At 43.5% G+C, this 25,474-nt stretch overlaps 1 protein-coding gene across 1 annotated transcript in view; it reads left to right on the top strand.

Moving 5' to 3' along the window:
- Positions 1 to 6,084: 6,084 nt before the first annotated feature.
- The window catches only part of pdia5 (protein disulfide isomerase family A, member 5), a 65,439-nt gene continuing 46,049 nt past the window's right edge, over positions 6,085 to 25,474 (top strand). Inside the window, exons 1-8 of the mRNA XM_080752969.1 lie at positions 6,085 to 6,180; positions 12,051 to 12,177; positions 14,361 to 14,448; positions 19,537 to 19,620; positions 19,765 to 19,810; positions 20,610 to 20,702; positions 23,085 to 23,145; positions 23,860 to 23,927. Coding sequence (XP_080609095.1) covers positions 6,112 to 6,180; positions 12,051 to 12,177; positions 14,361 to 14,448; positions 19,537 to 19,620; positions 19,765 to 19,810; positions 20,610 to 20,702; positions 23,085 to 23,145; positions 23,860 to 23,927 — 636 coding nt within the window. The 5' untranslated portion in view covers positions 6,085 to 6,111. The remainder of the gene's footprint in view (positions 6,181 to 12,050; positions 12,178 to 14,360; positions 14,449 to 19,536; positions 19,621 to 19,764; positions 19,811 to 20,609; positions 20,703 to 23,084; positions 23,146 to 23,859; positions 23,928 to 25,474) is intronic.

Raw genomic sequence — 25,474 nt, 5'->3', positions numbered from 1 at the left:
ACACACATACACACACACACACACACACACACACACACACACACTTCTAAACAGTGCTTGAAACGGCATATAATATAGTAAAACAAGCAAGAGAAAGCAGGCATTAATTAATCCTATGTTTGTTTCTTTATGAATCTAATGGGAAACAAACATTGCTAAGTAACTAAGTGTTGTGTCAATAAATAATTAACTAGGTCTACTAGTATTCATTAACAAAGTGTATAGCTGAAAGTGAGCATCTTGTCATATGATGCTCACCCCCTCACCTGTCAAGGTGTTATCACAGCTGTCCAATGCTGCTCAACACTGCCCTCTGTCGTTCTCTGACAATAAAGCATATCTCTCCAACATGTGGGAATGTTAACATGAATGTCTGTCATTATTCACATTCATATAATACAAAGTTATTTTATATTAAACTATATTCTATATATGGCCTTTATTCTTTATAAAAGTATGGGGGGGGGGGGATTATTTATCCAACAGGCAAGCTTAGGCTATAAAGCATGTCTTTCAGTATTTCAATTAATTCAGCAAACCTTAAGCAGAAAATAATGAAGGAAGGAATCTAATTTCTGTGCGCAATGTCTGCCTGTGTTATGTACAAGGGAGATGGGCTTTTTTAACTATTGCAATCTGGTCATTACGAATAGCCATCATTATTAGTTTGCTCGGACAAAACCTGTCTTTTTCTATCAGACTACAATAAATGAATAGCTTGCAAACTGAGGCTCCTTCACAATAGTTATTCAATTCAGATTCTAGGCTATGAACACCAGCATGGCAACGTCTCGATCTCGACTTATTGTGCACATAATTTTCATCAACATCCAGTCTTCTCTACCAGGACTCAAGAGGACACCTAAGAACGAAACAACACCTGGCACTACTGTATAGATATACTCCATAGCTTAGTGTTATTATTTTTGCTTTAAGTTCACATAGGCTACAATGTAATCACGCACTCAGGAAAGTAAGTTTGCGGTGGTGGTGTGGAAGGAAGGCACTGTCTGGCAGCTACCGCAGCCCACAAATGCCTCTGATCCCGGGATGGAACGTGAGTAGAAAGTAAAGCTATGGGGCGTCATAAAGGAACAGCAAACTGGACTGAACAAAAATACAATAACATTAATGGGCCAATAGCCTATATAGGCCTACGCACGCCACCCGTAATTAAAGCAGACAAAGGGGCATTGATGGCGCATTGACATTTCAGAATGAAAAACGTCACATTATATTGTTCAGTCCCCGTTGGAAAAATGGCAAAATGGACATATAACTAACCCCCTTCCCCCCCTTTTTTTGTCTTTTTTTTTTTTGCAGATCAACATTTTACTAATCAATTCCAAATTTTAATAAGTAGGCTAATAGTAGGCTATTATTTTAGGTCCTATTCCAATTTGACCACCACTGGCCATCAGTCTACCCGTGGAAGACTTCAACCATGCATTTCCCACAAAGAGGTAATTTTCAAGTATGGAAAACATAACCTGGTGCGCCGCGCAACACATCACATCACAAAAGTGTGGCTGTTATTGATCACTCCATTGTTAGAGAAAAGTATAAGCTATTTTCCTTTACCTTGGAAGATGTTTCTATTCCGCAAGTTGATGAGGAGGTGAAAAAAAAATGTAGAAACACGCGGTCTCTTTCTTGGTAGAGATGAGCCACTTCAACTAGTGTTGTATCCTCAGCCGACGTCTCGCTCACAGCGACCTGCAGGCAGCCAACAAACTGCGCTCTGTGTGCGAGGTGGACGGTACTGTGTGCACGGACGGCTTCAACGCTCTGGGATAGGGGTGCGCAGGGGGAGAGTGTGCGTTCAATGAAAAGGAAGTGCGTATGGGCACCCGAGAGAGCTCGAAGGGCTGTCGAAAGAAGTCCTGGCTGCAACGAGAGCACACAAAAAAACTTGCCTTGTCAATAAGTCACACTGTATGCCTGCCGAAGACGGTATATGTGTGCTGTGCAGCCTGTGTCTGTGCAGTGTGCACAGTAATGACACCCCTATATCTCTCGTTGAGTCTGAGGCGCCGCCATGCTGATGTGGGGTACCATGGCAATTAGTCCACTGGGACTTTGCGTTTCCAATTATAAACTCACGCTGAGATTCTCTGTCTGGTGGTCTGAGTCGGGTCTGACTCTGAACTCTAGGCCTATTAGAAGTTCTAAATAGAACGAAAAGAAAGTAGCCTATATGATCATTAGCCCATACATGCTTATTTGACAATTAAGGTCTAATGTTTCTACAATTGCTACAAATTGCTACAAAACCCGATTCCTTTTGCCTAAACCAGAAGTTAAAGCTACAATTAAAGGGATATTTCACTTAAAAAAAAAGAAGAAAAAAACTTTTGGTAATTTATCATCTAATCAGGCTTTTGGGAACACCAGGGACAGTTTTTTTAAGTTGCTTTTAGATATTTGAGAATGAGATTAATTTTATCAGACACGCCCCCTTCCTATACAAACCCATTGTAACTTCAAACTCCATTTCAACCATGATTCATCAAAAACACCCATCCTCATGGTTCTGGTGATTCATACTGCCCTCCTATGTGAGCTGGCCATGTTTTTTCAATTCCCTTTTTTCATTGTCTCCGCTAGGCCGAAAGGAATGGCCGAGACTATGTCCGTCCGCTTGCGTGTCCGCGTGTCCTTCGGTTTGTGGACAGCTAATCTCCGGCACGATGGCAGTGAAACCGTACACCCACACTCCCTGGGTGCCAGAGCAGAACCTCTGCCCCCAATTTTTCACATGGGCCTGTTATAGCGCCACCAGGAGGTGGGTTTGTGCAAAACACATTTTTGGACATCAGTACTCCTAAGATTTTGTCCAAAAATCACACAAATCGGTACACAGTATCTAGTCATTAAACAAAACGAGTCTTTCAGATTTGTCATATTCCTGATTGCCTAAGATCCAGATTCCAAAGTTTGCAGGAGTGCTCTGTTTTTATTTCTGTGAAATTTTAATCATGAACGCAGGGTGCAATTTCTGTGAAATTTGCACGCAAAAATAGGTCGAGGAACAAATGCCATCCTTTTCACATTGGCATGTTATAGCGCCATGCGCTTCAAATCATGAATGCAGTGTCAGATTAGCGTGCAAAGACAGTTAAGAAGACATGGCACCCTTTTCATTGGACTACTAGCGCCACCAGGAGGCCACAATAACATACCTGACCTGGCGGAGACCTGCATGCTGCATGTGCTTGGAAGATTTTCCAAAAGAATTGTTAAAAATAAATGAAAAAAATCAAACCAAGTTTGAAGTGAGCGGTGGTGCGTGTGTGTGCGTGGCCGTGTGTGTGTAGCAGTTCATTTCAGGGTCGCGCGTGTGTGTGTGTGTGTGACTCCGCCACTTGGTCACCAGTGGTATTGCAGGCAGCTCAGGCTACAAAGTAACAGATACACGGACAGTCACTCTAAAGCCCAAATTTCCACTGGCCCAACTCCACACCACTCCACCACACCGCCAACTTGTGCAAGGTTTTCCACTACAAGGACCAGGGTAGAGTGGTGTGAAAGTGGTACTAAACAGGGTACTAAAAAGTATCCACTCTAGAGTAGGTCTGAGCTAGGCCAAACAGGGCCAAACACTTCATAATGACTGATCACTCACTGACTTTTCATTTAGACCACCAGGATATAGTTGTAATACATGATAATAGATTCTATTGTGTTATAACCACTATTATAATCTTTTATAGTGTATTTTAATTATCATAGTAATACATTAATACGATAATGTATTATAATCACAGTTATAATCTATTACAGTACATTATAATTAGGATAGTTGTAATACAAATTAATATTGTATTATAATCACAGTCAAAAGGGTCAATTTGTTTCTTACCGATAGGGATACTTTTTTGTAATGGAAAATGTAGATATTTTTATGTGGTGCAGTGTGGTGTGGTGTAGTGTGGTGTGTGTGGTGTGGTGCTAAAACTGCAGGGGCTTAAGGAGACGGTGTGACCACCAGTGGTGCAATGGTGATTCAATGTTTGGGGGGTCGCGAACGTCGCTCAACACCTACTATACAGGTCTATTGATATGCATATAGGCTTGTTTCTTTGTTAAAACAGTTGTCGAGGTGTGAACTTGGGTGGGTGCGAGACCCCGGCTCAGAAAAGATATGGTCAGGGTCGTCGACCCAAGACTACGGCAACACTGGTGACCACTCAAAAAGGTGAATCTCTCTTGGTTAAAATGTTGGATGTTACAATGGGTTTGTATAGGAAGGGGGTGTGTCTGATAAAATGATGAATTCATCTAAATACTGAATAGCAACTTAAACTGTCCTGGGTGGGTGTTCCCAAAAGCTTGATTAGAAGATAAAATGACCAAAAGTTATTTTTTTTAAGTGAAATCCCCCAATGTACCATGTATGTTCACATCATGTATAGCTTACTTTACATTACTTAAAGAGGTGGTGCCATAGTTTTGTACTTTTTCTGGTTTTCATGTGTCTAGGAGGTTGACAGTAGGGGTGTAACGATATAGTTAATTTGCAATGATCTAGACTACTATATCGTTCGCAAAAGCAAAATATCATACCGTTTTGGCTTGGTATCGTATCGTATTGTTTTAAAATGCGGTAATCGGTATCGAATCGTTTTGCAATGCATATAATTGATTGTATGGAAACGTATTTGTAAAGTATTTTTTTAAATTCAAAAGAGGGGTCTAATTACCACTCTTGGTCTATCAATAAATGTGTGTAATCGCTGTGTTCATGTCAAGGTGGGTTTGTCCATATGTGTTGAAATATAATGTCCATGTATTTGCTATATAATCACACGTTTACTTCCATAATAATAGATTTTTTTACACGTTTTACACAGACTTAATTTCTTTGCTAAATAGTTACTATATCGATTTTAAATCATCGAATCGTATTGTATCGCCATGAATGAACCAATATCGTCCATGTATCGCATATCGTTAACCACGTATCGTGATGCGTATCGCTGTTAAAATGTATCGTTACACCCCTAGTTGACAGTATTTCATTAGACCCCCTGGTGTGGTTGTTATGAATTATGTATTCCCTTTGTATTTTGGGTTTCTTCCTCGAGGCTGCCACCTTGTGGGTCAAAAGTGCCGATCCAAAAACACAGATAGAGTGACATCATATAATCATCCCCTCCCCTTTTAACATTCACCCAACACTGTGGGTGTGGCTAACTTCAGCTGGGTTACCACCCACCATGACAGCCAGGCATACTTAATGAACTGGTGGGTGTGGCACATAAAAACCTAATTTTAACTCTTTCTTTTGAAAAACCTCAATCATGGCACCCCATCTTTAAGACCGTTTTTTCCACAGTTTGGACAAAATAGCCAATTTTACATCGAGGTGCCCAGATGTCCCTAGTGCCCACCTGACCTAGACTGTCTGTATCATTATAATACTGATTTTTATATTGATCAAGAAGTTGTACAGACTTCTATTCCATATCTTTAAAAAAGATACCATGGTCACTCACATTGGTCAGTTTATTGTGTCAGTTTTCCCAAGTTTTTCCAATTGGCATAGCTTTGTTTACACGATGCTGTACTCCCTACAACTGTAGGCTACATACTTTCCCCATTTTATTTTCTTAAATTGTTTTATTATACTTTTGACACTTGCTTTTGGCTATAACTATATTGTTTTCTCGTGCCAAATTAAGCTCATTTGAATTGAATTGAATTGACTGAGAAAACCTACAGTTTAGTCTATGTTTAATCAATAAAAGAAATAAGGCACATTTCAAGCCTGTAGCTTAAACCTACAAAGTCTGTATGGAGACTGGAGAGTAGCCTGGAATTGAATGTAATTTTGGACCCACATATGGGGAAAGGCTAATTCGTTGACTTTTACTAAATAATAGTCACCTTGGCTATAATATTACTGCATTATGTAGACAATGAGTAATGTATAATGCGTATTAATTTGGTATTCTGCACTGATTTACACTGACCTGTGGCGACACCGGCTGAGCCCGGGTGAACTCGTTCCAACATAAAAAACTACATTTCCTAAGAAGCCTTGCGTCGTGCCCAAGGATCCATGGAAAACCGATTTGCGCCTGCGTATCCAGACGTGGCAACGGCATCATGGCCTCTTGGAACCGCTACGGGAGACGGATGAGAGAGGCAAAAATGTATATGCTGGTGGTGTTGTTGGTAAGTACAGCTAATCAGTTATTCATGTGGTGTACGTGATAACGCGGTTATTTGGAGCGGTGCTGGTCGCGTTCAGGAAACACCTCAAAATCTCCCGTCGCTGTTCATTCGCGTCTTGAATTCATGCAAGAGGAGGCAAAGTTGACAGCCTATCTCGGCTGTTCCATTGACAAGGCTGAACTTCGTGCTCAAATTTAGCCTCAAAACAAGTGGTCTGCGGTCACGAGACAGCCCCCCGTGTGCTTGTGTTGCTTTTATTCGAGGTCGAAGTTGGTTTAATAGCACCTACTTGGCGATAGTCTGCTACAGTAATGGTTGCCTGTGTGCAGTGCATAAGAGAGAGAGAGAGAGAAATGGGCATTATGGGGTTCCTCCCGAATGTCTCTGAGGTATACTGTGTGTAGGTAACGCAGCTCTTCCAATGAACACAGGGGGACGAGTCCTCACACTTTGGCCCGTGGAGCAAGCATTGGATCGATTTAATATCTGTGTATTTTGTTTATATACGTTCCCTAGCCTTGTGGTCCCGTTCATGTGTTATCCACCTGTTATGAATAGGCTAGGCTACTGCTACTTCCATGTCAAATTGCATTAACTCAATTTGGAGCTTCATGATACAAGTGCCCTTTGGAATTTTGTGCTCACTATAGGTTGTTATATCATATGACAGTCACACATGAAGATTATGCACTGTGTGGTTTTGCTTTGTGCACTGAATGAAAAACAATAGTCTCTTGCATAGCCTCAGGGACATTACTTTCCAGTAAGCCTGATTCCTTTCCTCAAGTCACATCTAGGGCACCTTACCTTATCCTGCTCCATATCCTGTTGTGTGTCACTGCCTGCTTTTGTAAACAAAGGTTGGGTATTGGTTGTGTTTGCACGTGTGCACACTGTGATTCCCAGTACTGGTTGGTGAGTACATGTCATGTTGGTTTTTGTCGGTCAGGTGGCTGTGTACTTTGAGACCGTGCATATTTGTCGTGTGTGAGGACTGGAGAGCTGTCAGAGCTGGTGGACCGGCAGCACTGTGGGGTATGGAGGTGCTTCCATCAGGGACAGAGTGATAGAGCATGGCACCCTGTTCTAGAAGAGAGGCTGTGCCCCTGGCTGGCCTGCCTGCCTGTCAGAGCAATTTCTCAACTCTTGCCCTAATTAGGATTGAGGACGCTGTTCCACTATTATACACACAGATCAGTATGCATGCACGGCATGCACGCACACAGCAACGTTCCATGAGTATGAGTATATGCACCTGTCCGTTTGCCTCCTTCACCTCTGCTCTACTCTTCTTCTGTTAGTGGGCTTTTCTTTCAGCATGACACTGAAGAAGGCTGGATAGCCAAAACGTTTGTTTCTCATTGTGAAGATGCAATAAAGTAAAAGAAAATCAACTCTTGCCACTGTGTGCGACCCATTGCCTATTCAGTGTTGATGATCTAAAAGGACATCGCACCAGACAAGTCAGAGTGCAGTGGCAACAAAAAGGCTTTCTTTCAGCATGCCGATAGTAGTCCTTCTCAGTGGTTCAGCGGAGTGAGTGAGGAGGTCCTGCAGATCGACAGACATGCCTGTGGTGGGCTGACCCACTCATATCAGATCCATCGGTGGTGATAGCGGGGAAACTGCAATGTAGAACTCAAATATCAAGTATGTGCTGCCTGTGTGTTATTGGAAGCCACATGACTCCCTTAATCATCACCAAACACACGCACATTAGGTTACGTTCAGAGGCCAACCGATTGACTAATCTAAGCACACGTATAGATCTCCCCTACTTGTGCGATGCATTAAACCAAGGGAAATCAAGGTGACTGGGCTTGAGAATCACTGGAGTGGATGATGCTGATTCATTTTGGGCCCCCTCAAACTGTAAACCTGGATGGCATCACCCTGTAGACAATAGGGCTTCCGGTGTGTTCCACAATTCCTAGCGGAAGTGCTGCGTTTAACGGACGTTACGTCATGCGATGCGGGTCTGTTTACATTCCCCAGCGAAAAAACTAAAATAGATTGTAGCTCTTAACTCACTCTTAATAGGTGTAACATTGCTTGAATCAATGTTTTTGTTTGTATATTGTTTATTGCGAGCGTAACCGACGTAGCAGGAGATGTAGACCAGATTTTTTCGTGCAGGGAATACGTTTGCAGGAACACCGCACTGTGAAAAAATACAGCTTCCGGGAAAATTCAGCCCCCCCTCCCAGAACGTCTTCTGCCTTCTATTGTCACCAGGCTTTTCTCTTCGCAGATGAGTAAGCCTGGCTACGCGAGGCTAGGATGGCATTTATTAAGCAGATTTGTCACAGCAGATGGAGGGTGAGGGCTAGTGGGCAGGAGCCGGCCACCCGCTGCAGTTTTTTTCTTTTCTTTTTACAGGAATGTGACAGCACCCACCTTTCAGGGAATAAGGACTCTACGTGCATGGAACTCTTAATGGATTTCCTTGGTGTATTATTGACCTTCCTGAACTGCATAAAGTAATTGGAAAATGGCCCCTCAATGAAATTATGGTGTATTCAATATCCATGTATTGTATATGGTCCCGACTAGTATGGTAGATGATGAAAGAATTTGGAGTACTAGTCTAGATTACAATTCTGAGAATGAGTTGTGTTAAGGTCATATCTGTCATTGTATATCTTTCACCATTGACGAGCCTTTTTCCAATGTTTGACCTTCAGCATTTAGGGCACTTCTGTGCCCCGCCCCCAGAATGTTAAGCAATATGAAGTACACCGACTGTGTGATGATCCCAACATTCAGGACGTGACAGTGTGACTTAATTGCCGTTTTGCCCAGCCGGAGTTCTAAAAATTATGATGTGATATTACTCTGAGGTTTTATGGCCGAGTGTTAAAGTGTGGTTTGGACAGCAGGCTATTATTGCAGGTACTGTAACTGTTAAGCACAGCTGTGTGTGTGTGTGTGTGTGTGTGTGTGTGTGTGTGTGTGTGTGTGTGTGTGTGTGTGTGTGTGTGTGTGTGTGTGTGTGTGTGTGTGTGTGTGTGTGTGTGTGTGTGTGTGTGTGTGTGTGTGTGTGTGTGTGTGATATTAATATTGTAATATCAACGTGTGTGTACGTGGTCTGTGCTCATGGCAAAGCTGAACCATTCCATAAGCATAACCTTTTTAGAATAAGTTATAAGCTAAAGCTAGTTCCATCTTATTCCATTGCACAGTCATGACTCATATCCTTCATCCTGTCATCTGAATGCTGTGGTTGTATAATTCCACACTATTGCATACAGGCTTAATGTGAGTAGCTCGTACTTACAGTTACAGTAGGCTTTGTTGAAGGCAGCCTTCTGTTTACAGCGTCAACAATGTTGTGGATTTTGCCTCTGAATGGGGCTTGTCATTTGTGACAGTTTGAGGACTACATTCAGTACAATCTTTTCTCTCTGACTTTCTATTTTTCAATGTCTGTCACTGAAGGCTCACATGTGATTCAGCTATGAAGTATTACATCAAATCATAGCTGGCAGCCATGTCAGCTTGATGCTGCCTGGCAATCAATGGATTTCCCTCCCAGTTGCCTGCCTGTACAGTTATTGGGAGTACTATTCATGCCATAGTATGTATATACTAATAAAAAAGGCCCCTTTCCCCCTGCAATCATTTATCAGTGCTTAATGTGAACACATGCAGCTGCATTTCTGCATACCTCTTTGGAAGGAAGCACCATTTGCCGCCATTTAGAGATGGGTAGTTACCACTACTTCGGCTGTTTTTCCTCTATATTTGTTCAAGGGTTACCGGCGCAATAAATATCTGTCTTTGCTTGAGAGAGCGGGAGATTTGCTTGGAATCCTGTTCAGATGGTGTCATTTTAATCATTCCTAAGGGGGCCACAGCGTTTGGATTTCCTGTCTCACTTGAATAAATAAAGCTGTCTGTCTGCCCCTGTGTCCTCTTCTCGCCTCCTCATCTTTCCCGCCCCCCCCCCCCCCCCCTCCTCTTCGCTCCCGGGCCCGTCGTGGCCTGCGTAAGCAGAGAAGTGTCACCCCGTCGACCTAGATGTGGTCCTTTTTTAATTAGCCTCCTCCACAGTCCACACACACAATGTCATCGCTGCATGGGCCCTGGATCACATACTGACTCAGGCATCTTGAGTCATCTCATCGGTTATCTCGTCATCACTTCAGCCTCATCTACAGACAGTCCGAAGAATTGGACCCCACACACGTATAGGACACCCAGTCAGCCACGTGTCGTACACACACACACACGCACGCACGCACACACGCACACACACGCGCACACACACACGCTACTCCCAGCCATCCAGTTGCTGGTCGGACTCTGAACGCCATTTCCTCACCCCAGATATTTGCTCTCTATAAAGGACCACTTTACCCGTTTTCAACCTATTCGTCATATTCTTGGTAATCACCAATGCACATCATAAGATGGCACTGCCGGCACCATTTCTGTCTACTCACTCTGTCTCAGAGGAGGGTTGTGTGCAGTTCTTCAGAAACCTGGCTACCGGTGACATAATCAGTAGGCACGTTTGGTATTTTCAAACAAGATTTTAAACCTTCTTTAGAAAGGCAGTAGTTTCTGTTAGCTTGGAATTCCCCATTAATAATGTTGATAATGGTAGGCATGTTGCCCAGATGATTACATGCAGAGAGTGATTGGGCGCTAATGGTGCCATCTTATAATGAGCGTTAGTGAGGACCAATTATTCTATGAAGATGAGGCTGAAAATGGGTGAAGTGGTCCTTTAACGCCTTTACACGGTGGCTTTTATCACAAGCACATCACAGTCACAGCTCAATGAGATGTCCTTTTTAGTTCGCATTGGTCCATCTGTGTTCTCCAATGTTAATTTAGACATTTATGGTGTGTTGTTGAGGGGGGTCTTAAGATTCGTGTCATGTTCGCATCAGGGGAGCTTCCAGCGGGGAATTGGAAAGTAGAAAATTAGGCTGACAGGTGCTTGTTTTCATGCCAGGTGATATCACTCATCATCCAGGTTCCGCTGAGTGAGCACACGACGTCGGCGTCTAATTTGGTTCTCTGTAGGGGGACGAGGCTTGAAGGAGGGACTTTTTAATGAGTTCGGAAGGCAAGGAAAGGAATACTTTGAATGGCCTTCTTTTGGTCATAAACTTTCAATCTGCTTATCTTGGAAGGCCCCAGCTTCTGCTTTAGGTGTCTCGACGTTTCCCCGATATGGTGTTTTAATTAACAACAACCAATGTGATAATAGACAAACAGTGGATTCATACAGGGCGGTAAATACACACACCAGGCTGTTTGTGGGTGGTGGAGCTGGTTGCAGACCGATTTCTGCCATTATTTCCACTTTTCTGATTATAGACTGTAGTTGAGCACCCACAACCATGGAGGCAGTCAGTGGAAACCTGCTCTACATTTTGGCCATTAGGTATTGCACTGGTTCTCAACGTTGGGTCTGGAGACCACCAAGTGGACCCTTACTGGTCTGTAACTCAAAGAGTGCATTCTCTAAAACTTGACTCATTCATTTACACTGACATTTAATTACAGTATGAATTGGGGTACCGGAGATAAAAATCAAATGGGCGTCTGCGTCTGTGGCCTAATGCAGTGGTTCTCAAAGTAGATTCCAGGGACTATGGGTTCCTTTGGGGAGGTCCAAATTGACCCATACAAGTCTGTACTCTCTGTAACTCTGACAGTGTACAAATGGAACCAAATGAACCCTGACAGGTTCATTTGGTTCCATTTGTACACTGCCAGAGTTAAGGGGAGACCTTGAATTTTGAAAGATTGAGAAACACTGGCCTAATGCATATTAAATTGGGGGTCCTTGAAATGAAAACGGTTGAGAACCAGTGAACCACTGAACTATTGTTTCTCTCTGTGTTTTTGAACAGATGTGGCTGTCGTCGGCACTGGGGGCGGTCAAAGTGTCTCCTCTCATAGAGAAGGTTAGCGACCACAAAGACTTCAAGAAGCTCCTCAGGACCAGGACCAACGTTCTGGTGCTTTACACCAAGACAGGTGAGGACATTTAGGAAAAGGCGACAAGCTGCTTCTCCAGCTTTTTCCCACCCATATACTCCGTTCATGTCTTGCCCTCACTTGTTATGCTTTCCTTTCTCTTTTTACTTTCCCCTTCTTTCTTGAGTGAGGATGTTTTTTTTTTAAGCCGTCTCGGGCTTTTCCTCTCACCAGTAGGAATTATTATAATTGTTTCTCGACCATGAGCTCTATTTTAGTTTTTCACTGTTTATATGACTTTGCTTCTAAATTAGATTCTACCATGCAACTAAACATAATATTCCTTCATATCGGCTCGGTAGCCCGAAAGATTATGGCTTAACTGTGCGTGGATACCGGCTGGTTTTGAACCACAATAACTGTTTTTGCTTCAGTTTTACTGCGCTGTATGTATTATCCCGAACCATGATCACATAGCTCCTGGAAAAGAAATAAACTAGCTACTAGCCCTGTGTCACGTCTCGAATCCACTGTGTCCACTTCTTTCTTTACCAAATTTGCATGTACTCTAACTCTACTAGTCTACTCGTTGTAAAATTAAGGAGAATCAGGCCCACGAGGCTCAACACAGTCAAATCGAGTCGTAAACCAGCGTTCCCTCATGGCCATTAGTGAAATCACCCTCCTTGAATTTAATTCCATTTTCATTTGCATATTTCATGCTCGTGAGAGGAGGAGGAGGAGACAACTGTTCTCAGCAGGCCCGTAGGAGGACTGGGAGGCATGGTGTAGCTTACTTTCCCCTTCCTTCCATCAATAAACAAACCCCACTGCCCCTCAATAAGCTGGAAAGGGCCCACAGCATCAGATTTATTTGTTTCATAATTCATGGCCCATTTCAGCCAGTGTTAGGTCATTGGATAAGGCTTCCACGTATCGAGCGCAATCTGTGATTGATTGTCTGCTCGGCTGCAGCGTTATGTAGCGTTCAGTCCTCCAAAGAGGCCAGAGGTCTCCCCTCCCTCCTTCACTCATGTACGTTTCCCCTGCACGCTTTAATTTCCTGCTGTCCGACCTTCCATATGACCCCACCCCCGATCGTCTCTCAAGTCGGTTCCCTTTTCGTCCGACTGTAAAGCGTCTAATCAGTTCTACTCCACCTTTCATTTCTGTCCCCATCTCCAGGGTCTGACCTGTCTGTCAGTCAGTCAGTTATTTACCTGTTGGATTTGGCTCGGGTTATTGTCCCTCAAATGCCCCCAATCAACCCTTCAGAAAATGTCCTCCGGAGCCCCAGAGCATCCTGAAATACATGTGGCTCTCTGATTCCAGTGCCAGATGTTGTTATTACCTGGTGTGAGGCAGGGACCCAAGAGGCATCACAATGCCCCAAATCTAAATATAGCCCTAACCTTTGGGGCACACAATATCAGGAGGAGCAATCATTGCTCTCTATGAATTGCCTAAAATGAATTTGATTGGGGGTTTAAGGGGGGGGGGGGGGCATATAAAAGTGATGCATTGCATTGTTCAAGGACTAGAATATTACTAGTGTTCCACCATATTGTCTGCCTCGCAGGAATCCACTTTGTTTGCAATTTCTCAACACTTTCAGTAATATTGCCCTGTATTGTTCTAGCTGGTACAGTTTATTGAGGAGCGGATCTTACTCATGTGCACGGCTCCCACGGCAGAGAAGGTGATTGTGCAACCGGGTTATAATTTCTCTCTGAACCAGAGTGTTTCGGGAGAAATAAAGTGTTGCAGATATAAAAAATGAATAAATAAAACTCAACTACTAAACTAATGTGCCGACCGTGTTGGATCAAAGTGCTTATTGTGCGTCGCTGTACACAAGTTGTACAAAAGTTAGCCAGACTCTGCAATCATTTAATCTTTGTATCACCACGAACCCCCACCCCTCCCCTCCCCACCGTATTGTGTGAGACGTTGAAAGCAGATGTAACCCTAGCCCCCCCCCCCCCCCCCCCCCCCATGAACTCATCCAGTAACGGGAATTAGAAGAGGAGGTACCACCATCCGCCCCCTCTAACCCAATGATGTCCTTCTCTGTCACCAGGTTCTTCTACCAAGCTTTTGAACGCCATTGTAACCTAATTCCTCGTCCCTTTCTCTCAACCTGTGTGTTTGATGTGACAGTGCTCTCTGTGTGTGTCTGGGATGGGCTACTGAATGGTTTGGTATGGAGACTGATGACAGCATGCTCTCTTCCTGTCTGTTAGCTTCGTCCGGGGACTCCCAGCTAAAGCTGCTGTCAGATGTGGCTCAGACAGTAAAGGGACAAGGGACCATCGCGTGGGTGAACTGTGGGTAAGTACCAGGCAGAATGCTTAAATCAAAGGGTAAAAAGTTACGCAAGGGTCTTCAACAGGGGGTTCTCCAAATCTTTGTATGATAGAAACCTTTTTCTCCTTTGTATTAACGATTTAGAACGATAATTTAGCTGATATTTTCGGCAATGAGGTTTGGTGTAGAGGGGAAAAAGACCAGACCAAGTACAGAGCGAAAGGTAAATTTTATTAAGTATTGACAGTTCAATTGGTTAAATATCTGAAAACACAAATTTACATGAATCCAAAATACACTGATGACCGTGCTGTCAAACAATGAAACTATACTGTATGGAATCTATGAAAAGGTTGTGGGGGTCCCTGCTTCATCTCACTCTCAAGTCTCAACTAAGGGGTCCTTGGCCTGAAAACGACCCCTGCTGTAACGAAAACTTCTTCCCTTCCATCGTGCCCACAGAGTTGCTGTCTTCGAAGCATCAACTCTCCACTGTGCCATGAGTTTTGTGTCGAGGGTTATAATATCGGAGTAATTCTCCCCCCAAGAATTCTTCTGCCAATGCAATTTATAAGGCATTTAAACGGCCTCGTTCCGCCACTGCTTTTGTACGAGCGCGTTTGACAGGCACCCACTCATTTATGGGAGCTATTGAAATCCTGCCTCTGTTGTGTCGTATCTCACCAATCACTCGTAGCGTTCCCGTTCGCTGCGCTTTCAATCAGTGTCAGGGCAGTATCCTCATGTCACAATGAAGATTCTCATTAAATGTTGTGTTGAGTCTCTCTATCATCTGATTGGCTTTGGCAGTATTGGCTGAGGTGTGGCATGGGGTGGGGGGAGGGGGGGTGGTAGGTGGACTATACCTTGTTTTGTCTGTCTCTATGCCTGTGTGTTGTTTGGGTGGGTGTATTTGTGTTTTATGACAGACACTGTGTCGTAAAGCATCAGTGAGCTGCATTGGAAAAACCCTGTGTCTCCAGTCTTACAAATCTGTCTCTTAGAAGCCAGTACAATGGAGCTGTCAGATTTGAGTGTTTACATTGTGCATGGAGTTACTCTCGTCCCAGAGGAATTGTTTTCCCTAAACCCAACTATCTATTTTGCTCCCTGGTGATCCGACTTTCTGTGTTTGTTGTTGTATTTCGCCCTTTCCTAGTGTTCAGGTATCCCAGGGTGTTTTAAATGTATTTCCTTTCATACCTGTCAGCCCATCAGCCACTTTGAACCATCTCCCTCACCAGAGAAGAAAGAAAAGCCTTGCAGGAAGCTGTAAAAGAAGAAGAAATATATTTCTATCTCCCCTCTTGACACCTCACACTGTAAACCTCTCAAGCTGCTCAATGATGGAAGGCCTAATGGACAAGAGGAGGGAATATTAATGTAAGGGGGAAGTGAACGACTGAACACATTGTCATGTTTGTTTTGTCAAAGACAAGTGTACTTTTTTCGCAGCTTTCCCCCTTTTATTTTGCCTGTCTTTCATCTGGTTTCTGTTTTGGACGGGCAAATGTCTTACCACTACACTGCCTCACCCCCCGCATCCATCCCTACCTATTAAGTGTTGGTGTTAGTGCTGGTGTGGAGAGTCATCCGAGGCTATGAACGGTGCTCCTCGCCAGCATCCTCGCAGGGGTGCAAGAGTGAGCCAGGTTCACCACGGCAGGACGCGGTGGTCCCGTGCCAGCCCTCCGTGGCGAAGTGCTGTGGTTTCTGGCGTGCTCCTTTGCCACCTTCTCACATGGACGGGCTCCAAAGCAGAAGCCCCGGCTGAGAGCTTGCGGTGGACGGAGAGAGAGAGGAGGAGAGCATGGATCACAGCGTGAGAATGGCCATTCCTGCCAGGGAAAGGGGCCAGCTGGGGCCAGGATGGCACGCTTTGAGCAGATGACAGGGACCTGAGCTTTGGCCAACTGGGAACCACCGGGGGAATGGGTGAGGTCATACAGGAAGAGAGACAACAGACATGATACTGGCCAAGCAGGCTACACTCATTCCCCTGGAAACATGTTTATGGCGCAGCACAGCACTTAACAATGTCAAGAGCTTGGTAAGGAAGAGTTGCAGCCTTTTGAACAGGCATAGTAACGTGTGAGACCCTGTGTTGTTCAATAGACCGCACCAAGGTTGTAGGCACTTTATTTTTACAGAACTCTGGACTAAAGCACTCATCCAGCAGCATGGTGAGGTGACTCTATCCCTTACTGCGCTATAAATCCGCTACTAATCCCTGAGAAAAGCCACTCAATTGAATCTTTATACAAAATTGTTGGCAACAACCTTTTCTCTCAATGTGACATCATTGGCTTGTTTTTGGCTCACTGAGCGAGGGGCTGCTTTCTGTCAAATTCCATCTGTCCTCCGCCTGTCCAGAACATTGTGCCTGTCTTCAATCAGCACTTGGGTGAACAATAGTTTTCTTTGGCCCCGTGCTGCTGATGGGTCAGCTGATGAAAGCTGTGGAGTCCAGCAAGCCTTTGTTTTTATTCCCGGGCCGTTACTCTCCTCACCTTTTTGTTAGATTTCCGTCGTTCCCTCTGCAACACTTCCATCCCTCAGCAGGCTTAGACCCCCTGGTGACTCACCCTATGACGTCCTCCCCATGCTAACTGGAATACATTAACACCCACTGTGATGGGAAGTAGCGTCAGTTCTCACCGTGGGCAGGCCTGTGATTAGCCGTGCATCTCCATTTCTATTTTCTCAGCTTCTGGACACTCAGACTGAATTGGAGTGTGTGTGAGTGTCACAGAGACGACTCAGAGAGGACTGTTACTCAATTGGTTCACTTTTCTTTTGTATTTTACTTTATATCTGACAGGAGAGTGTAGAGAGAGACAGAGGAAACCAAGGGCAGAGAAAGAGGAGAGACATGAGACAGAACGGCGGCTGGACTGGAACCCAGGTCCTTGCGCTCACAAGGCTCATAAATGCTGCACCAACTGGCTGATCCACCAGGCGCTCTGTGACTAGGTTGAATTGAATTTGCTCCATTTCTTGTGGCCTGAGTCCTTTGTACCAAACATCTATGTACACTGATGAGTCACAGGCCCTCTTCACTAATGTGTACCAGTCATACAACTTGTCTTACAATTTAGGTATTTAGCAGGCGCTCTCATCCAGAGCCACTTGCAAATTACGAAGTCAGAGTAATTGCCTTAAACATTTGTCACAACATTATGTGCTTGTGAATTGACATTCCAAAGTCATTCAAAATGCTTTAATGCATTTCATTAAACAGAGTATAGGGTGGGAGACTAGACGAGGACAGCACAGCACAACTCTGTTCACCGATAAAACACTTTGGAGTAAGCAGTTTTCTTATTTTATGTCTACCAAAAAATAATCTACAGTACATTCATTTTGTGTGATTTTGCTACTTTTCCAAATTGTGTTTTAAAGCTCAGGTCATTGAACATTTTGAGCATGCTGTAATAGTCTGTTCAAAAGTCCAAACCTTTATACTTTTTATAAAAATAAAATGAAAGTGTGTCCACAGTTCATACCAGCTGCAAATGGATTCTTTTCCCGCATGGCACCTTTGCATACAAAGTCAATGCAGAGTCGATAATAGAAGCAAATTTTCACTGGGTGGCGTGAATTTTGCATGTCATAATCTACCTCTAGTCTGTGTGAACACACCTTTAGAGTGTGACTTTAGATCTGCACAATATGGTCTGGCTGAGTTGATGTTGGTACCCATCCTCTATCAATAACTGCAGGCGTACAATCCATCACCATTGAATGTGCATGATATTGCCAATGACTATAGGAATGACCTTAATTTATGTAAAGAATTTGAGACTGATAAACAGTATGTACAGTGTCAGTCGCCCTTCAACAGTGGGTATCTGAATAGAGCCTAATATATGGTCAACAGTGAAAATGAATGAATTTGATTACAGTATACAGTAGGTACCGTCTATTCCACAATAATTGTGAGTGAATATAAGTAAAGTCTCACATCTCATATATTACCTTCAACAAGCATCTGTCACAGTTAGTTTACATCCCAGTGAGTCGTCCTGTGCATGTGTGTAGGAGAGTAATCCCAAAGAACAGAACAGACACCGTAGGCCCCCTTTGTCACCCGTGACAACGTGTCAAGGTGTCAGAGGTAGCAAACAGGTTTTTGCCTCTCGTCTCCCAGATAGGAAGAGTCGGGGTCACATCTGCTCCCCGAGGACCCCTACCGGTTCCATCTGCCTCCGTGAGTCAGCACAATGTGGGACCGGGCACAAGGAGGCATTGGCTACCTGGAACGCTGTCTGTCTCTGTCACTACCTATATGGAGACACACGTTCACTGTACTCTCTAGATAATGTCGAACATATAGGACGCTAATAACCTGTCCTTCTTGAAGGGCAGTGCAGGCGGGTGTGCTTGGCTGCCACTGCTCTCTCACTATAATTCAATTCCATCTATTTAAATTTCTATTAGCGTAGTAGGGGCTTAGTTCTCAGGCAAGGCTCTCTTTGTCTTTCTTTCTTTGTTCCTTGGCTCTCTGTTTATCTCTCACGCTGTCTGTCTTGTCTGTTTTTCCTAAAGCAATGCATAGTTCCCCTAGCGCATTATTATTATTGCACAGAGAGAGACAGAAGATGTTAAAATCGTTGATAGTGCCTCACCAGAGCAAGTGTGAATGTGTGTGGGTGGTTCAATATCTGTCTCAGTGCATGGAATTAGGCCTTTGTCTTGCCACTTAAACCTTATATACAGTACTTAGTCCACCAGGCGTTTATAGTCTATACAAGGTCCCATCCTCACCCCTAAATATAAGCAGATAATATCAGATCTACAAACTCACAACGTGTTGCGATGCGACACAAAACCTTCACCAAATGTCCACAGAACAGGGACACTAGGGTTCATGTGGTTAATGCAGCTGAGGATTTGTGTACACAGTCACATTCTCCACTGTATAGTTTGCTGTCAGCATGATGAAGTGAGTGAGAACTGTGCGTGTGAAAATACTGTATGAGCAACTAATCACGGTCGTCTAGCCTATATCATGTACATGTACATCTTATTAGCGAGACATGATGGATGGAATGTAATGCAGTCATAAGAACCCAGCCAACCCTCTGCCATCTCTCTCTCTCGTTCTGTCAGAGACGGGGAGGGTCGTAAACTCTGTAAGAAAGTGAAGGCAGACCCGGGCTCCAAAAGTGGAGGGACGGATCTCCTGCATTACAAGTGAGTAACCAGAAAAATCATCTTGCCTGTCAAACTTGTCTTCTTCTCCTCCCTACCTTTAACAGCCTTCATGCCGATTCCCTCTGCGTTCACTTACAACCGTGTTGACGCTTTTTTTCCTACTCCTGCTTCTCTGTCTTGCAGAGATGGGACGTTTCACACAGAATACAACAGGCCTGCTACGTTCAAGGTAAGAGTGCCTGACCCGTCTGTCCATTTAGCCATTCTCCCTCTAGTCAGCGTATGTAAACCACTTCACAATCATTAATTTGGTCATGATCTTTACTCATCATTACTCACTTTAGTAATTCTGACTAATGACTAATCCTCATGCACTGTATGACATCAGTTCAGTTAGCCCGCTGATCTTTTGGAAAGGAGAGGAAAGCGAAAATAAAATTAGATTGATAGATAGACAACATAATAATTATTTGGGGCATGTCATTATTATCAAGAATTTACATTTTAGAAAATGGCTAAGTAGCAGATCTACAAGCTCACAACGCGTTGCTCTTGTACAGTATCATTTGACAGCAAAACAGGTTCAGAATAGTCGCAATACCTTTACCGTGGTGGTACTGTATATATTTCAGGAAATGTGTCTTCACAACGCTCTTAAACAATATCTCTCTGTTGTCTCAGACATATGGTTCATTATATTTGTCGGCAAGTCCGTTATCAGACACACTTTAGGTGCTGGAAGTGATTTTGATGCCTCGTGGATGAGAGAACACTTTAGTGTACACAAGCTGCCATCTGTCAGCCCGAAGAAGCACCTTCACTACAGGAGAGCCTTCAAGGCAACTTGTGTAAATCATCCTCACACATGCTGCTGTTTACAAGACGATGGTCTTTGGGTTTTTGTGCATTCCGACAAGATCTGATTAGAACGGTTTATTTTTTTGTTTCTCCCCACCGCCTTCCCCTGCCCCCTCTCACACCTGCTCCTTCATCTCTCTGTTTCTCTCATCCCACCCATCTTTCTCCAGTCCATGGTGGCGTTCCTAAAAGACCCCTCCGGGCCACCGCTGTGGGAGGAGAACCAGGAGGCAAAAGACGTCGTCCACATAGAGACAGAGAAAGTAAGTGGAACACCCTGTGCAGTAGTGCAGTGGTTCTCAACCTGTGCAACTGTAACTTAATGTGCAACGTTGTTTTCTCACTCAACAGTAAACAAACCAACATAAAGTTTAAGCGTATAGAGGGAATATCTGCACATTTCTAAAGTGACAATTTAAGGACTTTTAATACCTCTGAAATTACATATTAAACATTGTCCAAATTGTCAAATATTAGAGGCAGATATACATGCTCACAACGCCTCGCATTTTGCGAGGCGTTTTGAGCATGTAGATCTGCTATTTTCACAATAGAACCATGTTATACAAAATGTAATACCTCAACTCTCAGTGCTCGTCAGGGTGGGGGTCCCCATTTAAAATATGATTATTTTGGGGGTCGCGGCCTGACAATGTTGAGAAGCACTGCAGTAGTGCACAGAAACGCACACTATGTCTAATTCAGTAGAGGTCTTCGCTGGCCTTTTGACTGTTCCTCTCAAGAAGGACACGTTTGGATTTAAGTGTGTTTGCATGGTGTGCAGTTGATAAGACGGCAGTGAAGTAAGTGAAGTGTCCACTTGTCCTCTCCCTATCTCGCCGAGCAGGGTTTTCTTTTTTCTTTTGTTTATTGTTTGACGCATAGACAGTCGCCGTCTCACTCCTCAGGTCTTCATCAAAGCTTCCCCACACTCAGACAGCACTCCAGTGGTCATGTCAGGTGGCATTTGTATCAATAACACCCGCCAGCTACGCACACACAGGCGCGCACTCGTGCGCGCACAGAAATGAGACTCAATGTTTGGAAAAGCTGTCTACTTTAACCGACAATGCGGGTTTCTCCCTGCTTCTTCTGCTTGTGCCTTGAGGCTGTTTTTCAAGGTGTCGACAGAAGATTGTGCTGACTGTAAGTTTTCAGCAAGCAGTTGAGCTCATGCAGGTTAATGATGAGGAGGAGAAACGTATCAAGTAATGGAGGAAAGAGTGCATCCTCCTCCTCTGCCAGGAGGAGGATGGGTGCGTCTCCCTGCTGTCCAAAGCAGAATTGTCTTTTTTTTATTTGCTGATCCGGTGATGTGACAGTACACACTACACAGTATATATAGACTATGCTATTGCTGATAATAATGCAAATTGTACCTATGACTGCTTGCTTATTTTCATGCTTTGCTGGGCAAAAAAAAAAAGTATCAGAATCAGAACTGAACAAATTCTGCAGAAGAAATCTCTGAGGTCGTTCTGTACGATTGGTAATCTCAGTTGCTTCCACGGCATCCACGCCATACCTACAGTATATACATAGCTGTATATAGCTACATACGTTTGTGTGTGTAAATATATACACACACACACACACACACACACATCCGACATGTGTGTGTATGCAGTATATCAAGCCTATTATGTATATGTGTACATACTGTATATGTATGTATAATGTGTGTATGTATATTATATTAAGAAAACATTCTGTCTCTGTCCTCAGTGCGTTGACCAGTCGATCTGAAATTTCAAATGTGTATTGACCCATTGGTATATGCAGGGAGTGAGGAAGCCAATTCTTAACTTTTCCCAAATTTAAGCTATTGATTGGCATTTTTGCCACAGGCTATTTATTCCCTCAGGCTATGGGATCTGTTGTCGTGGCCACTTAGCCTGGATGGATGGTGGACGGAAATGAGGGTTTATATATATATGGACTAGTAGAAATTACATAAACATTTTATAGATATGAATTGGTTCATTAACAGCAATTCTTAAAAAAATCAATAAACCAGCAGTGGAGGGGGGAACACTAAAGATTGACTGCCATTTAGGTTTCTTAATTATGTATTGGCTTTGTCTCAGTGAGATACTGTAGATACAGTGAGATCACTCATGATGCGTACGCACACACACACACACACACACACACACACACACACACACACCCCTTTTGACCTCAAGTTAAGTCTCTCTCAGTCTCTGTATGTAATCATATACCTTCAAAAGTGAATGTACTTGCCTGCGACGTCCCAGTTATACTGTACTGGAACCAACTGGTGACACGGTTGATATTTTCACAATCGTATTCAATCCAAAGAAATTCATCGTTCCACTAAGGAATGAACATTGTTTTTTTTTCTTTTACTTTTGCTTTGTGGCTGCTGCATTCAAGATGTCCTCGTATTGATGGAGTTTGTCTGTCTGTCTGTCTGTCTCTTTCGCTCACTCTCTCTATCTCTCTCTCTCTCTCTCTCTCTCTCTCTCACACACACACACACACACACACACACACACACACACACACACACACACACACACACACACACACACACACACACACACACACACACACACACACACACACACACACACACACACACTCGGTTTGTCTTCTCTCTCTCCTGTCCATTATTTTTTCAGGACTTCAGAAAGCTGCTGAAGAGAGAGGAGAGGCCGGTCCTCATGATGTTCTATGCCCCCTGTGAGTCCTGCATTATCATTGTTGGACAATAGTTCACAGGTTGTTATTGGGAACTTGGCTGCCGAGGCACATTGTGAATGGAAGAGGACGTCACGGGAGATACGTGTATAAGTGTGTCCAAAAAGAACTCCAGACACAAGAACCAAAAACAATTTGAGGAGAGTTAATGTTAAGATTGGATTGTCAATATGGCATACTTTACTTAAAGATTATCATTTATTTTCTACTAGATGGATCAAATAGATAGGATTAGATAGATGGGTGAAACAGCTTTGCATTTGTTATATTGCTGTTGATGTATTGACATATTATCTTGTTTATTATTGTGATGTTTTATATGCTTATTGTAAATCGCTTTGGATTAAAAGCGTCTGCTAAATGCCTAAACTGTAAACTGTAAACTTTGTGTGCAAGTGAACACTCTCATTCTCGCTAGTCTATACTATATGTTTTCTCACATTTTCAGTGATGTTCGGTAAGAGTGTCATAATAATGGCTTAGTAAATAAGGGACTAATTGACAATAATGAAAGCCTGGATGTTCTTGTATTAGATTGTTCAGTTAATGGTCACTGGTTTTCAATACATCATCTCTCACTAAAGTTACCACACAGCATCCACACAAAGATGGGCCACAATCTCTTGTAATTTTTCTATTGATGTGTTGTGAATGAAGCGTCCATTGACATCCCTCCTTTGTGTTTTTTGGGGATAGGGTGTGGCGTGTGCAAGAGAATGCAGCCCATTTTTCAGCAAGCAGCCACAGAGACCAAAGGAAAATACGTAAGTCGGCAAAAACGGCTTTGTGCCTTGTCCCAGGTTTTCAAAAGCTGTCATACCCATTTTCTGTTCTAATTATTGTTCCCATAGCTTTGTTTGATTGGCTCAGGGTCAGATTTGAACTGGAAAGGCCTTCACACATATTTCCAATACTAATCTTCTGCTGAGCTATGGTATAGGGGGAGAACGTTTTAGATATAAGTAACAAAAAAAATACCAACAGAATGGGGGCTCACCCCATTCTGTTGGTTTAAACATCGGGATGATCTATAAGCATTACACAGCACCTCTCCACACGGCTGGAATTAAATTGTGCTTCATGTGTGTTCTGGCTTTTATTAACCCACCGGCACAATTGCATCAGTTTATTCAAAAGCATGCTCTCCCAGAACTCTTTTTTTTTTCTTCTTCTTTCTTTTACAACTGTTAAGTCTATTACAGTGTGGCAGGGGTATCAGATGGGTTTCTTATCCGATGCCAAGCGGGCATGATTATTTAATACTGAAAACTGCAGCCACAATTATAGTCTAATCTCTTCATGGATTAAATGCCTCTTCAGACCACGCAGAGTCTATGCGGAGTCGTGTTCCTCCCCTGCTTCCTCTGCTCCCTGTTCTCGTCGGTCACCTAAACACCTTTTAGGTTGAAACCAAAGCCGTCGGAGCACTCTGCCACGCGGACCGGGAGGATTAGGTGTGTGTGTGTGTGCTTGCTAGACGATGAAATGATCTTTGAGCAGCACTTGAGAGATGCAGGATGCCTGGGTCAGATCGATGGCACGCGGTGTGAACTGCCTGGAAAACAAAATCCCTGTGTTCAGTGGTGGGAAAAGTACTCACATTTATTACTTAAGTAAAAGTATCGGTACTGCAACATAAAAATACTCAGGAGTATAAGTCCGGAGTTCAAAATGTACTTGAATAAAATATGTGAGCAGGCCGTGTTTTTTCGATAACTTTTTTCATTTATTTGTTATTATCTTTTATTGTGTTTAATAATTTTAATTTCCCCAAAATATTAATAGAAATAGAATAGAAGAAGTCACCAGAAAAAAGGACAGTTGTTTTCATTGAATCTATCATGGTTAACTCATTTAGTGCTGATAGAGTATATGCAGTGCCAATCCCGAGTATACTCGGGAAAAGTAATATATTACTGTAACGGCGAGTACATTACCGAGAAGAATGGCCGCGGGTCCGGAGACGAAATCCGTCGCTGATTTCGCATCATCACGGCTCCACGAGCACAAAATAGTCCCATCCATAACATTGAGGTGGACAGGGGATCTCATCTTTAATGTCCATTATCTCAAAACTACACTTTAGAAGCTAGGATGGAGGCAGATGCTCGCTTATGTTACACAATGATAAAAGCTCCGGTCGGCCATTACACAACTCCACGTGGAGAACGATCGGTTCCGGCGCACGATCTGATGACGTCAGACCGGAAGTGATTGCGTGGTGGACTTCTGGCCTTCAAAATAAGATAACGGCGGTGATGCCAGCCTGAAGGTGGCATCGTGGACTTTATAATCCGTTAATTTCAGGGGC

The sequence above is a fragment of the Nannobrachium achirus genome (assembly GCF_963921795.1).
Source record: "Nannobrachium achirus genome assembly, chromosome: 22".
In the NCBI taxonomy this organism is placed as follows: Eukaryota; Metazoa; Chordata; class Actinopteri; order Myctophiformes; family Myctophidae; genus Nannobrachium; species Nannobrachium achirus.
Note: the sequence above shows the minus strand (reverse complement) of the source record. Positions and strands in the feature narration are given on the sequence as shown.